Below are 15,792 nucleotides of genomic sequence, written 5' to 3'. Positions count from 1 at the left end.
ATAGGCGGATGGGTGGCCGCTTTATCGGCCGCCGTCAAGCTCTGGCTCTGGACGTGACCCTTCGGCTGGCCACACACCGTCGCCTATACGGGCAGCTCGCTTTCACGCCGCCGCTTCTCTTTGTAAATCCCCAGCTCGGATGCTGCCTGCCGACACACTCGGCTCTCCCGAGTGCCGCTGCTCCCCCCTTGCCACTGCCAAGGAGCTGGAGGTTATTTTCCCTGTGCTGCCTTTCGCATCAGTCTCCTGCACGGGGTCTTCCACGCCACTCTCCATCACGTTTTCTCCATCCCTTGCAACTGCCAGTGGCCCCAGTTCAGGAGTCATGTTTTCTACCCCTCTAAATCCGCTCCGGTAGAGAAAAAGGTCTCTGTGTGGCAAAAAGACACCCCACGTCCATAGCCAGCTGCCAACAGCCATCTCCTCCCCCCATGGAGCACAGAAAGCAATGCTCCGGGCCCGCTGCCATTCTCGGGGAGGCTGGTGCCCCCCCAGACCTAGCTTGTCTAAACACAGGCTGGAACAGAGAAGAGCTACACCCCTCCAGATGCATAAGAATGTCCCCAGAGCTCAATGCAAAACAAAAAATCCCATTTTTCGGCTGCTGGGCATATTCACCTGCCGAGGGACCCAACAATAACACAGTGGCCAGCAGAGATGCCGGGGGGCTGACACGAAGGGCAGGAACCAGCCGGGGAACCACGATGGCTCCAGGCAGGGGTCACCACAAGCAGGGCCACTGCAACACTGACTGGGCTATGCTTCTCCATCCTTCCTTCCTCGGAGAAGGCTCACAGCCTTGATGTCTGGCAGATTTTTATAAATGCTGCCTCTGTCTGATGCTAATGAAAGCCTCTCAGCTGCCCCTCTTCTGGTTTTGGTTACCAGATCGTGTTAAGCGTTAAATACCAAGCGAAGCAATTTTCTCACCTGCCCTGCCTATTACAACCCCTTTGATGAGACAAATTACTATAGGAAAAATAAAACTAGGTGGTTTTTGGGCAGTGCACACTGACACCATCCCCTCCCCAGCTAAGCCAATCACTCCCAACTCCGGAGATCTTTGCTGAGGTAGTATCGCCTACAATACAGCCTGCTTAGCGCTAAAATACGAATGTCACCCTTATGGATTGATTATAAAAGGCTCCCTCAGTCAATGCTGGGCTGCCCAGTTCTCAGGGAGGCCATGAGGGAGAGCAAGCAGAAGCAAAGGAGAAGCAAAGGGAGAAACCATAATGGAGGCTTGATTTACCGTTAAAACACGTATGCATAATCATCATTCCCAAATACCAAGTTTGTAGGATTTGATTGCTTTCTTGTGATGGTTTTTATTTTTTTTTAATTAGCATAGCATCTGCTCAAAGACCTGGCACAAACATCTTCATCTGTGTCCTTCCTTCCTCCTTTGTGGATCTATCTTGCCATTGGCAGGAATAGTGCAGCCGGTCCGAAGAAATCCCAATTCCAGCCCCCATCACTATCAGCCTACTTTAATAAGTCAGATTTTTCACAAATTGCCTTCTGCTCACCCGGCAATCAGAGAGCTGGATCCCAGCTGAGCTCAGCCCTCCGTGGCAAAACCCTGGATTATTTGCCCCCAAGCCAAAGCAGACGCGCAGCATTGCCGCCGCCACCCCAGGGGAGTTATTGTTCCTGAGGCTGGCGGGGGAAAAACCAAACCGGAGGAGGGAAGTCACGCTTCATCCTCGCACCTCTGCATCGTCAAAAGGCAAAAGCAGGTTTCAAAGAAAAAGGTGGTCCGTGAAGTTTAATCTCAAGCTACAATAGCCGGGGGCGCGCTGCGTGGCCATTGTGCCTCCCCTTACTCACCTCCTTAGAAGCGACGGGCTCCCTGGAGCTGCGCTCTGCAGAGCATCGGTGCTCCCAGGGGCCGGACGCTCCTCCGCTGCCTTGCGAGGAGCAGCGGTGTCGCCTGCAGCCCGGCTCCGGGGGGCTCTCTCGGCTGGCTGCCTGCCGGCTGATGGATCTGCGGGATCTGATGTGTGGATGATGTGCGCCTCGAACACACACGCATCCGCACGCCTTCCCCTGACGTCAGGGCCGGGCCAGGGAGGGCGAGCAGGTGGGAGGGATCAGCCCGGTCATTTCTGGGCTTAAAGGAGAAAGTCTGTACGGGGGGCCGGAGGTGATGACAGTCGGCCTCAGGGGGCTGCCTCGCTCCGGTTGCGCGAAGTGACGCACACCAGTGGCACGGCCGGACGCGGTGGGGCAGCCCTACAGGCTGTAGGAACAGCAGGATGGGGGGGTGTGCACTGCAGGCAGGGATGCAGACAGGGCCTCTCACAATGGGTGAAACCTCTCCCCTGCCACCCCGAGTGTCACTGGTGCCCTGCAGCCGCTCCTCCCGCCTGCCCAAGCGCCCCTGGGTACCACAGTCACCCCCGGTGAGGTAGGGGAGAACAGGAGGCACATGCCGCAAACACATCCTACTGCCCCACTCTCTCCGGGCTCACAGCAGCCATCACAAGGTGCTTTCTAAGGGTGTCATTTCTATTAGAGCACTGTGCCAAAAGATCTTTCCTTCCTGTTTTCCCCCGTGCTTGTGTGACCATGCTCAGCGGAGCCACCTGGGTGGAGGCGGGTAGAGGCCATGCCATAAATCGGCCTGAGACTTTCTCTAGTTAAGGTGTAGGGCAGTGGGACAACGGCAGAATCGTTCGCTGATTCCGTTGGGGATTAGGCTGAGGAGTAATGGGGTTTAAATTACAAAGAGCAAGACTGATGTTAGACATTAGGAAACACTTTCTAACAGAACAGACAGTTAATTACTCAAGTTGATTGCCTGGCCAAGCACCAGGGCCCTGAGGCTGGTAAGAATAGGATGGGCAGACATAAGTGGGGAGGGGGGATTTAGGTGATATCAGCCTCATTTTGGAGTAGAAAGGTAGTCAACAATCAGCACTTTACCAAGCAAGTGTCTGTGATCCAGGAATAAAAATGACAACAACCCCAAACAACCATGGCACAGTGTCGGTGCTGTTACGGGCATCCTGTGACATGGGGTGGTCTAGGGTTGCTTTTGTTTCCTTAAACTCTTTCCATGATACACTCTAAGTAGCTGAATATGGTGGTACCAACTAGACTTGTTCCATAAACAACCCTCAGGGCTGCAGGGTGGTGCACAAGTTGTGTGGGAACCACAAGGCATGGCACAGGGTCAAGAGAAAGGGTCATAACTACTTCACCTGGCTGTATCCATCCCTCCATCTATCCATCCATCCCTCCATCCGTTAAGACAGGGTTAAGAATTTCTGTGGCCACAAAGCTGGGGAATAGAACCTCAGCTCCACTGCAACCAGGATGTTGCTTTCATGCTATTGTTTCAACCAAATCAAATATGACTTTGCCTGGGTAATCGGGGGAGGAGGAAGGATTGGGATGATTTGTACTTATAGCTATGTATTTTAGAAATAAAGCTATCCTCTACTAGGTCGGGTGAAACTGTACCTAATCATCATAAGATAGATGATATAATTGTAACGATTGTTGGTAGCTGAACGTGATTATTATCTTAAACTAGAATCATGAGAATCATAAGGGAAGATGTTTACCAAAATTCATGCTTGAGTGTATACAATAGAACAATGAGGGTTTAATGATTGACATAGAGTTATGTAACAAAGAATTTAATACTGCATGTCTTCTGCGCCTTCGTTGGAGTTGGATTTGGGTCTGTACCCCGACTCCCAGAGCTCTCAATAAAGCACCTCATAATCATCCATGATTATGAGTTTTCCTCGCTAACACATCCATCCCTCCCTCCATCCATCCCTCCATCCATCCAGGTACTGGGTGTTGATATGGTGATGCTGTTTTACACTATGACAACACAGACTCTGAACTTCAGAAGGCTGAAAATGATTCCTTTATTTTTGGCATGTGTCTCTTTTATATACTATTTTACACAGACCAATCTGATCGGTGATAAAAAGACGCGCCTCTTCAATTACATTGGTTAGACCAGACGGACATCAAGAAGTCCCTCCTAGAAAAAGGAATGAAAACAAAGTTTTACAAAATCATGTCCCTTGTTTACAGAAAATTCCCTGGGAAAAGAATTTCAGAAAACTGAAACACCTCAGGCACAAAACCAGGGCTACAATATGGGGCTGTCCCAAGGGCTTTGACAGAGGGATGAGATCACAAAGCACTTGTCTCTCTCCTGTCAATGAATTATAATGCAGAAAAAAGCTTCATAGGCAGAAGAGAACTGCCCATGGCAAGGCCACCAAGAAGCACTGAAACTCCAAGTTTCAGTGGGTTCTGCCATTGCCCATCATGCTGTTTGTGGCTTTTCAAGGAGTTTCCCATGATAGAACAGAAGCCTCATTCACACCCTACAGATACCAGAAGTCTTATCTCTCCAGTCTACTTTTCAGAACTTTGCAAAAGAAAGGTAGGAGGCCCCCAGTCAGCTTTCAGTCTCCACTCTGAGTTTCTCTGGAGATGGCTTCTCCTTTCTTGGGGGACAACTTTGGCTTTCCTACACAAAGGCTTTTGATGGAAAAGGCACGGGGAGCCCAAAGTCTGTTTGGCTGGAAGGTAACTCTGTGCATGTGCTTCAGCAGAGGAGGCAGAGAGTCTAAAGCAGGCAAAAATGATAAAAAGAGAAGAGGGGAATCTTTGATCAAACAGAGAGTGGGAGTGGGGGTGCCAGAGATGCCTGCAGAGATGGAAGCAAAAGAGCGTGGAGGACTTTTTATGTGAGAAAATACATAATTCCTTTGGAGTCAATCAAAGGAGGGCCAGGACTGTTGAGATGCAAATTACCACTCACCTCCCCTAGCATCTCTGAGTCAGTTTTCTCCAAAAGCTATGGGCATGTAGGGACAGAGGAGCTCTTAAACCAAGTAATTTGGAGGCTTCTTTCATTTTTCTCAAAGGTTCCAATCCTTCAGGTAATTTCAAGTATTATTTTCCAGTTTTCCTGTACAATCAAGAGAATGAGAAATGTCTGGTATTTTCTCTGAGGGACAGAAAAACTCTTCTGTAAGCCTTGGATTCCAGCAGCCTAAATCTTAAAAAAAAACCCCAAAAAACCAAAAATCACCAAAACAATGCTGCAACTGAGAACCATGCTCTGAAATACTGGAAGAGCCCAAATACTGCTAAGAGAGACTCTAGAGACTTCATGGCTAAGTGTAAAAAGGTATGTACAGGCACTGTGGATTTCTGGATATTCACCATGTCAGTACTACTGGGAGAAAAGGAAACAACTCAGCAAAACAAAGCTGTTCACATCATCTCCAACAGCAAGACACTTCAGCAGCAACAATAAATATAGTATAACTCTGAGTATAACCATTAGCTGAGTTGAGGCAACACTCCTATTTTACAGAGCATAATTGGGCTTTTGTTTATATTTTAACATGGAAGATGGCGCTTAAGAAAATTCTTCCAGGGAGAAAACCTAGGTAGGAACAGCAACATCTGTCATGTGCAGACGGACCACTTGGATTAGGGAGGGGCTACCTGAAGAAAGTGAGACTGGAAATCATTTCCCACAGCCTGGGATGTTACTGGTGGAGGCTGAGACACTCACAGCCAGACTGAGGTGATTTCAGCCTGGTACCAGAGGCAGTGAAGCTCATCTGACACTGCCATCACCAGCTTTCTCTGCACGTATTTCAATTCAGTTTCCCCAGTGTGAAATCAAAGTACCTGCATATTTCACCAAAATACAAAGCTGCACAGAGAAGAGGAATCTTATTGCCCTTACTGAGGAGTGGCCCAGAGCATTCAATCCTTGTTGCCAAGCACAGAGCTGATACAGGAGAGAGAGATTCTGCACATCTTGCTTGGTATCTGCACTTTGTAGCACACAAAAGACCTCACTCACAGGGCCCAAAACAGTATGAAGCAAGGCCTTTCAGACCTTCTGCTCACACAGCTAGTTTTTGGTAGCAGTGGATAAGGCTGAAGGAAGAAGGTGCGTCTGTTTCGTATTTGGCACCCTGATGAGGACAGTTACTGGAAACAGGGAAAATGTTAGCTCAAGAACGGGCTAGAAACGGAAGTATGATATGACTCTGTCCAAATCCACTTCTCTCCATCTCCCATGTTCTCCTGGGTATTTCAGTCTACCAGTCCCTGAGTACATGCCCCTACTTAACGCTACAGTGCTTACCTGCAACCATCCAGAGAGATCACCCTGCCAAAACAAACGGCGCCTAAGCCTCTTTCCTTGTCTGATACCAAAGCTGTTTCTTCCCCTGCCATCAAGACAGAGTGGAGAACAATTCCCTCTTCTGAAAAAGTAGCTACAGACACCCGCAAAATCTGCACTAGATAAAGGTCAAACCTTGCACTGCCAGACCTGCATGAGGCCAGGACAGAACGGCAAGGGATGCGGCATGTGTGCCAGCAGAACTGTGCTGTGCCAAGATTAGTGCAGCCATGACTGGAGTGCAGGAGAAAGGAGCCTTTGTAAGGCTCCCTGAAGTAGGACAAGAAGAGCAAGAAGGGGATTTGGGTTGAGGTGTTCTGATAGAGAGGTGTCTGCTGTGCTGGCAGCAGAGCTCCTTGCTGAGACAGTAGATGCTGCTCCAAGAAAAATGCTGCTCTTCCCAGGTGACAAGAGAAATCTTGTTTCTGGGCCTCCTATTTAATACAAAAATGCCAAACATGGGCAGACCAGCCACGTTTACTTTGAAAAAACAACAACCCCACAACCCAACAGACCCTGATGAAACAGAGTTATTGAGAAGAGATCAACACTTCCTTATCCAAGACAGGAATCCTCTTAATGAGGCCTAACCAGTGTTATTTCCAACCTTGCTTCCCCTCCCTTTCCCAGACAGCTCAAGATCTAATGATTTCTTACCTAAACTGCTCGTTACTGTCCCACCATGTGCTCCTGGGGAGCGTGGGGGATGACACACATAGCCTTGGCATCAAAGACATGATGCTGACAGTGCAGTTTTCACTGTCAGCCAGGGATGTTTGGTTTTCCTGGCGGATCTTTTTTTAAACACACTTCAAACAACCTCCTTTCATTCTCCCTGACAAACCTCAGACGTTAGCACACCCCCTTGTTTTCTGCCATCCCTCATGCTGCTTATCCCTGATTCCTTCACTGCAGAATGCACTGGGGCCTCAAAAATTATATGGGAGTTGGTTTCTCTTAGGCAATTAACACTCACAAATTATTCCAGCTCTGTATAGTGGCAGTTTGTCCCTGAAGAGAACCTTGACCTAAGCATCGGGCAGACACAGCTGTGAGGAACTTCCAGGTGCAAAGAGGATTATAAACCCACTCCGGTTTTCAGGAGACATGGGCAAACAGCTGAAGAAATGGCTATCACAGACGCAGAGACTTTCATCTTTGGGCTCCTGAGTGCAAGAGAGACACGGAGCTCCTGCAGCAGGTGCAGCAGAAGGCAGTAAGGATAATCAGGAGACTGGAGCTTCTCTGTTAGGAGGAAAGGCTGAGGGAGCTGGGCCTGTTCAGCCCCTGAGAGGGGACCTCATCCATACATATCAGTATGTGAGGGGTGTCAAGAGGCTGGAGCCAGGCTCTTCTAGGCGGTGCCAAACAACAGGACAACGGCAATGGGGCAGAAACTGATACACAGGAAGTTCCACCTGAACACGAAGAAGAACTTTTTTTACTGTGCAGGTGACCAGCCACTGGAACAGATTGCCCAGAGAGGATGTGGTCTCCCTCACTGGAGAGGGAACACAAGGAGCCTCTGCATGCAATTCCTGTGCTATGTGCTCTGGGATGACCACGATACCAAAATGGCTGGAAAATAAGCTTTCTAACACAATCTGAAGCATTAGAAAGCAGGCATTCTTTATCTACATAGGACACATAGAACACTATCTGAAATTTTCTATTCTCTGTGTTACTCATCAACACTGCTTGAGCGAGGAGGCTGGACCAGATGGCCCACTGTGGTCCCTTCCTATCTGACCTGTGATTTTTGCAGCCCTGTCTGGATTCAAGTTTACGAAAATGATAAATTAAATCAGAACAACCGCAGCTGAGGAAGAAAGTGGCACGTGAGGAAGAAAGTGCCAGCAGTGGCACGGGAGAAAACGCCCCACCTGCTGCAGGTGCAGGGGGAAAAGGCAACTACACAGCAGCCCTACAAAGGGCGCCCGGGCGCTGCGCCCCTTTCCAGGTTTATATTGGCCAGAACCAGGCCGGCCCCGCTCCCGGGAATCAGCGGATCCTTCCCGCTCCGCCGACAGCGGCTCCCAAACCAGCCCGGCCCCGCCCCGCCTGAGGAGGGACAAAATGGCGGCAGCGGCAGCCCCGCCCCGCCCCGTGTCAATCAAGGCTCGCGACCCGCCGGCTGAGCGCGATTGGCTGCGGCGGCGCCGGAAGTGACGCGCGGCCGGGGCTCGGCTTCCGGCAGGTGGCTGAGGGGGTGTCCCCGCCGCGCCGCCCGCTGTCGGCCCCGTGTCCTTCGGGACAGCCGGAGCGCCGCCTCACGCCTTGGGCCGCCTTCCCAAAGCCCAGTCCTCGCCGCGCTCCAATTCCTCAGGTTGTTGGCGTCCCCTCGCTCCCCCCTCCCACATCCCCCGCCACCATGTTTGTCCTGGTGGAGATGATTGACACAGTAAGAATTCCTCCCTGGCAGTTTGAAAGGAAACTGAACGAATCCATTGCTGAAGAGCTAAACAAGAAATTGGCCAATAAGGTAAAGCGTGGGTCACGTATAGGTTGATGCGGGCATCACAACATCCCCGAGCGTTTCTTCCTTTTAATTGTGCCTCCTGAGGTGCGTGGGTGAGGTGTCAGAGTGGTTTAGATGTGAAGGCCATCCCCTGCGACTGTAAACGAAGAGACAGCCACGTATCATCTCAAAGGGGACATTTATCTAATGGCTGATATTGTAATGCGAAGATACTGAGACACCAGATGGGGTAGAGAAGTATGGAAGCATAGTGAGCAAAGTGAGAGCAGCTGCTGGTTTGTGTTAAAACGAGCAATCCAAAATGCGGTCTAAAGAACAAATGCAAACTAATCCATCCAGTGGGGTATTTAAAGAAAAAAAGACTATGTAAGCACATGCAGAACAGTAATACTGGAAAAGAAACGAAGCTTTTAATAGCTGATTTGGTCTGTGGTTAGTAATTGAAATACGTGGTGGCAGTAAGAAGTTGGTCTTTGGTGCAGGATATAAGGACTGTTTCCGGGTGGATCTGGAGGTCACAGTTTCCCTGTGCTGCCCCAGGACTGATTAGTGTATGCCTTTCAACGTAGAGGCAGATGCAAAACTCAAAATGCAGCTGCACACGTGAAAGGAGATCAAAAGAGCAGCCTGAAGGGATCGAGGGTTGTGAATAGCAGATTATACAGGCAGGTTATGAAAAGCAAAAGTCTTCCTTCATCCACTGGTGACTGGTAGATGCCTCAAATTTTGTAGGCAGTGAAGCTGTCTCAAAAGTAGCAGAGAAACCAAGAATTTACCTTGGATCTTCCCAAAGCTAATATAGTATAAGACAAAGGCAAGCCTAGAGGTTTCTCAGAGTGTAGCTCTAGTAAAAAGCATGTTTAGCATTTGAACAGGCTGTGAGGCTGGTGAATAATGGGGAGCTGTCTTGGCAGCTCAGTCTCACCACTGACAATTTCCCCAGGGGTTTCTCTTCTCAGTGAAAATGTGCTCTCACAACAATTGGATTGGGGTTCCCCTACACTGCTGGTGGTGTTGAAGGCAGTGTTCCAAAATAAGCCTCCATCTCATTTTACCACCCCTCTGTTGCTGCCTTTTGAAAAAGTGTGCATAATATATGAATTCCGTAGTTTGCCTGATTTTACCTGGTGGGGTTGCTTGATTTCCTGCTCTTAATTTATTTTATTTTTTTTAATCAGGTCGTATACAATGTTGGGCTCTGCATCTGTCTATATGACATCACAAAGCTGGAAGACTCATACATATTTCCTGGGGATGGTGGATCACATACCAAAGGTAAGTGCTTTTTGTCAGTTTTATTGTGTTGCAGAAGGTTAATGAACAATCTGGAAATGTAAGCTGAGTTCAGTCCTTAGGGAAAGTAACAACCTTAAGCTCACTCTGTTCCTGTTAGGAGGGCAAGAGGAACATGGTGAAAGTCTCTCTGTTTTTTCTGCAGTTTTGGGTACAGATACAACTTTAAATAGCCACTCCTCCTTCTCCAGCAGCCCATCTCTACTCTACAGTTAGAGCCATAGGTGTGGGGTAAGGAAAGGGTTAATTTAGTTGAAAATTTTTAAGGTCTCCACATAAGAAAATAGATTGTAGTAATTGGTCTATATTTCTCTGATTTTTTTTTTTTTTAATTTTGAAGCTTGTTTTCCCCAGCAAGGATGTTGAAACTTGTTTCTACATACAGCATTTGCACAGCATTTAATGCTCTTGTACTAGCTGGAAGTTTTACGACACGTTTGTTGAAACTTAGATCTGGTTCATCACACGTTTCTAGTGATTTTTTAAAAATAAGAAATGACTAATTTCTTTACTTTGACTCTTCACAAATTTGAGTAAAAGTGGGAAGTAAGTGCATCAAAGAAAATTTAATTTTTTTAAAGTTAAAATAAGGGTTTAAACTGGTGAGAGATGCATTTTTCTAGTTTCAGTTTACAGTGTGGAAACAAACATAGGTTGAGCCCATGAAATATCTCCTGTTAGAAGGGAAGTGCACTGACTCTATGTGCCTCCCCTTGTTGAAGTTTTAACTCCAGTAGAACTCATTTCCTGCAAGTAAAAGCTTCTCTAGTACTGAAGGAGGATCTCAGGCCTTCTTGCTTGCTTTAATCTCCATTCAGCTTCTTAGAATTACTCCTTGAACTGAAAGAAGAGAACTTTTCTCTCTGAGCTTGGGAAAAAAGTCTGCTTTCAGAATCTGGGGTAGCACTTTGATAAATCCCGCTGTGTCTGGGAATAACTCTTTCTTCAATGCACTGCCTAGTTTTATGTAAAAGAGGAGCACTGAGGAGGTAAAGCTAAAATGATGTTAAATTTCTCAGAAGCATCATTTGGCTGAGATTGTCTTAGTGTAACATTCTTGTAATAATAAATGACATGTGCTTAGTTAGAAAGATTTTATCTAGATTGGAGGAAAAAATCCAGTTCTGTTAGAGAACCTTGTTTAATCTGATAATACTTGATTTAAAATACTTCGTTTAATGAAAATACAGCACTGCAGACAAACATAAAAGGCGGAAGTATTACCAGAAAGTATAATTTCAACTGATACTCTTGACCATGAAGCATTGTACTTCAACTTAATCAGAGGCCATGCTCCATGTTTATCATCTTACTCTTTCTTCCTGTTAACTAAGGAGCTGGCAACAGGGTACTGCTGATCAGCTGCTGCCAGAATTTGTACAAACCAGTTATGAATCAGAACTCTTATTCCAGTTTTTCTATCTAATCAGCACCTGTAAAGAAGTTGTAAAAGAAACTTGGCCTTTTAGAGGGCATATAGGATGTGTGCTTTTGTTTTAATGGCTGCCATTCAATGGGAGGACTGTAGTTTACTAACATGGCTGTAACATTAATGATCTGTTTTCTTTTAAGTGCATTTCCGCTATGTGGTCTTCCATCCCTTCCTGGACGAGATTCTGGTTGGACAGATTAAAAGCTGCAGTCAGGATGGTGTCCATGGTAAACTGCAACTTCTGGGGGGGTGCACACGTGAGCTGCAGACTTCTTGGGTCTGTTGAGACATTGATTTGGGCTGGAATAATGCCCTCTGTGGGCTTGTTAATGGCTGGGACTGGCCTCTGGTGGTGCTCTGATCTGAGGCTGCTTGGTAGTTTGAGCCTGGCAGCTTCCCCTGACCTCGACGGTTTTGTCCACACTCCCTTTTCCTTTTGCCCAAGAGTAACAGGCAAGCCTGTCTGGAGTGTAGATTGGATTCCTCTCCTTGCTTCAGTTAACAGAATTTGTTTTTCTCAAAGTGGAACTATTGGCTTGTATTCTTCCCATAGTGGTGTGGAAATTTGTGTTTGTTTCCTGTACCTGAAAACATGTCAAGGAAATGTCTGTGAGCACAAAGTGCTGCCAGAGTCACAGAATATATAATTGATGAGTTGCTTTCCTTTCCTCTAGGAGTGTTGCATGCAAGGGAGCTCTGCTGCTCAGTTGTAAAATTAGGACAATAAGGTTACCTTGCCTGCTTTTGTTGCTGAATTTGGGCATGGTCCATTCCCTGCTAAAATTCAACATCATGAAATCTCAAGGGAGATGTGGGAGCTGTTCTAACTTTACATTGGTCTTTATTTAACATACTACATCTGTGATTTCTAAGCTCTTTTTGTCACAGACCTCTATAGCATCTGACTCATTTCTTGGAACGCTTTCATTTCCATTCTTGTTCCAAACAACCTTTTCCTTTCCCAATGGGCATGAAGACTCTGCCCTCTGTTGCTCTACGTACTTTCATCTGAGTCGTTGCTTTGCTGCCAGTTGGAATTGAGCATTGTGGCTCAAAGAATAATTCCTGCATCATCTCAATGTCCTTCCTGAGACAGGAAGGAGAATGAGCCTAGAAATGCATTTTAGGAATCACTGTGGAACATCATTTGCAAATAATTGTTTCTGTCTTAAGCAAATTCTTTTCTCCGCAGTTTCTGTTGGATTCTTTGATGATATTGTCATCCCACCAGAATCCCTGCAGCAGCCAGCTAAATTGTATCCTTTGATAACTTTACTACTTCCTTTCAAAAGATTGTGCAGTGCTGGCCCAACAGGCATTCACTACTGCAACAACGAAGGTGCTCAGTGGCAGAAGCTAAGCCCTTCTGTCCCACAGACTGTTACCACAGCTAGACAGGCCCTCCTGCTCATTAGGTTTTGCAGGATCATTGTGCCCACGGGTAGAAATGAGTGGCAGTGTCCCCTGCCCAGTTGTAATCCCTGCCTCCAGTCTTGGCTGCTGCTGAACAGAGTGCAGGTTTTACCACATCACGTAATCTCTGCATTCATGTGCATCCGATGTACTTCAGTGTGGTAGGCAAGGTTGTCTTGCATCTGAGGAGTTTTGCTTGTCTGTGGGTCTTTCCTGTTGCTAGGGTTTTTTGGGGGGATGTGTAGACCAGCAGCATACAGCTTGATGCAGGAAAATCACAAAGATGGGGGTCCTGGGCTGCACAGAGGATGAACCACACATTGCGGCTTGGGAAATAACTGCGAAAAGGCTTTGAATCTAGGCTGTTCTCAGAACTGCCAGAGAGAGATCTGCCAAGCGGAATAGTTTCCCTCCTTAATCCTTGGCCAGTGATGAAGCAGAGCAGGTGTGGGTGTGGGAATACGAGACAGAAGAAGGGGCCCACGACCTTTACATGGACATTGGGGAAGAAATCCGCTTCCGAGTCGTGGATGAGACGTTTGTTGATACGTCACCGACCGGTCCAAGCTCTGCAGAGGCTTCCACTTCAAATGCTGCAGAAGAAGTCCAGAAGAAAGAGGCACCCTACACTCTTGTGGTAACTATGTGCATTAATTCTTACCGCCTTGTGAGTTGTGGTTTATTCGGTGTCTAAAATAGTACCCCTTTCCCAAAGAACTGATTGCTTTAAGCTGACCATGAAGCAGAGTCACAAAACGAAAGGAGTGGAAAAGGGGAGAAATGAGGTTGTTCTTGTGGTTGCTCTATTTTCTGAGTGTTTTCACTGGAACATTTAGTGGTTGTCGGTGGTTCCCCCTGGAAGCTGATCTAAAGCAAACTGTGTGTGCATCAAGAGTACAGAGCTGGGAACAACACATCAAGGTTTATGTGGCAGCTGAATAGTCTTTCTTTGCAGTGTTCTGGCATAAACCCTACCTGAGTACAATGCATGAGAAAAGTGGATCTGAACCAGTGGCAGCTGTGTTCCATAACTTAGTCGGGAGAGGTGTTGTATTTTTAGGCATTTTTCTCTATTCTCTATGCCATTTACAATTGCGTGCTCTCGTCTTCTCTCTGTGAACAGGGATCAATCAGTGAGCCAGGCCTGGGCCTCCTGTCATGGTGGACAAACAGTTAGCTGCCATCACAGCCTGCTCCACAGAGTGTCTTTCTGGTGGATGTTTGGGGAATAATGGGACCCTGCTGGTGCTCACTGCACCTCTGAAGCTGAGTAAGGAATTAGACTCGCCATTCTCTGTTTTCCCTTCAACTTCCAAGCTGCCAGAGAGAGACAGTTGCTTTCAAGAAACATCTTCACTGATGTGCAGAAGTAAATTTACAGGCACAAAAAGCCTTGAGCACAGCAGCTACAAACTCAGCTGGAGCTTTGGTCTCCTGCTCCAGAGGGAAAATTGTGGAGATCTTTGCTTGCCTGAATTAAGGAAGGAGTTGACTTCAGTGAGTAAAGGCGGAAGAGAATACCTGACAAGAAGTACCATGCCTTAGGCTGGGAGCTTGATCTCAGAGGAGTAGAAACCTGCCCTTCTTTTGACAGGAAATGAAGAGACAGCAAAAGGCTAGTTACTAGAGGTGTGGTGCTCTGGAGATCTGGAAAATTCTGCTGCTGGGAGAGCAGGGGAGGTGGTGGTGATGTTCTGCTAAGAATGAGAACTTCACTCATGGATGAAGTCAGCCAGAAGGAACAGGGAATGACTTTTTACCCAAGAGTACCTCAGGCTTAGTGAAGGTGTGGAAAACTACAGGGTGCTTATTGTGCTAGATGGAATGACTTTTTTGGGTGGGCTGCAGTTATGTAGAACGAACTAAACTTTGCAGGAGTTTGACTGAAAATATGAAATCATGGACTGAAATGGACCAAGGCTGCTTTGAGCAAGGGATATCGTTGTTTGTGGGGGGTATTAATACTCTAAGTGGAATAAATCATAAAAACCACACAGCCTGCTTTCCTGTACAATTTGTGGGGAAACTATTAGCTTCCTGCCTAGCAGGAAGAAAACACTTGCCTCCTGCAGTTTAGCTACTTAGATTTCAAGGCAGACAGAGATGAGACCAATGCTTTGCTCTATGGCAACAGCCAATGACAAACAATTGCCATCACTCTCCCTGACAGCAGTACGAGGAAAGGACGGAACAAAACAGTGAGTAAAATCTATGCAGGGCCCATTGCCAAGAGAGTGATGTTGCACATAATTACAAAGCCAGCCACGTTTGGCAGGAAGGAGCTGTAATTCCCTGGGACAGAGGGTCTGCTTAACCTCCAACTGTGAAACCAAAGCCTGAGTCATCAGTGCCCTCCTTGTGCAGCATTGTTAGAACCCCTTAATTCTCAACTGTTATTCCTGGTGCAGTGCTCTAATTGAAAGGGAGCCTAGAATTCTTTAGGTTCACATAGTAACTGAGGTCCATCTGTGCACACAATAAACTTACTGAGTGCCACCTAGAGAGCAGCAGCGCTCACACATGCACCCGTCTAGCTGTGGCAGAACCAACTCTTTGCAGAAACTCCCCAGCTGTTTGTATAGGTGGAAATTTGGGTGAAAAAAGTGAGGAACTTCCACACAGGCTGTTCTGGGGCAGTGCCAGGGCAAGGGGAAGAAAACGGTCCAGGTAAGCTGTTTTGCTCAGCTCCTTTTGGACAGGGTCAGGGCTCCTAAGAATACAGTGAGGTGGTAGGAATGTGGTTTTGTGTGGTGTTCTCATGACAGACTCAACATCCATCTCCTGCTGTAAGTTGTGCTTTGGGAAACAAGCTAAGTGCAGTGCTGGGAAAGCAGATATACAGCAAGTGTTCTTTGCAAGTTTGTCATTGCTGCAACAGTGGCATTGTTGCCCGGACAGGAATGTAGGGGAGAAGGTGGTCATAATCACAACTGGAGCCTGCAATAGGTCAATGTCAAGAGCTAAATAGTCCAGGACAACTGTGAGGGC

General features: G+C 47.2%; 1 protein-coding gene across 1 annotated transcript; it reads left to right on the top strand.

Moving 5' to 3' along the window:
* The first annotated feature begins 8,369 nt into the window (after positions 1-8,369).
* POLR3H (RNA polymerase III subunit H) lies at positions 8,370-14,798 on the top strand. The gene is made up of 6 exons (XM_066319785.1): positions 8,370-8,669; positions 9,845-9,941; positions 11,532-11,618; positions 12,584-12,647; positions 13,234-13,441; positions 13,928-14,798. The coding sequence occupies exons 1-6, from the start codon at positions 8,559-8,561 to the stop codon at positions 13,979-13,981; spliced, it is 621 nt and encodes a 206-aa protein (XP_066175882.1). The 5' UTR covers positions 8,370-8,558; the 3' UTR covers positions 13,982-14,798.
* Positions 14,799-15,792: the final 994 nt, after the last annotated feature.

Source organism: Sylvia atricapilla, chromosome 5 (genome assembly GCF_009819655.1).
Source record: "Sylvia atricapilla isolate bSylAtr1 chromosome 5, bSylAtr1.pri, whole genome shotgun sequence".
NCBI classification, from domain to species: domain Eukaryota; kingdom Metazoa; phylum Chordata; class Aves; order Passeriformes; family Sylviidae; genus Sylvia; species Sylvia atricapilla.
This window is presented reverse-complemented; position numbering and strand designations above follow the sequence as displayed.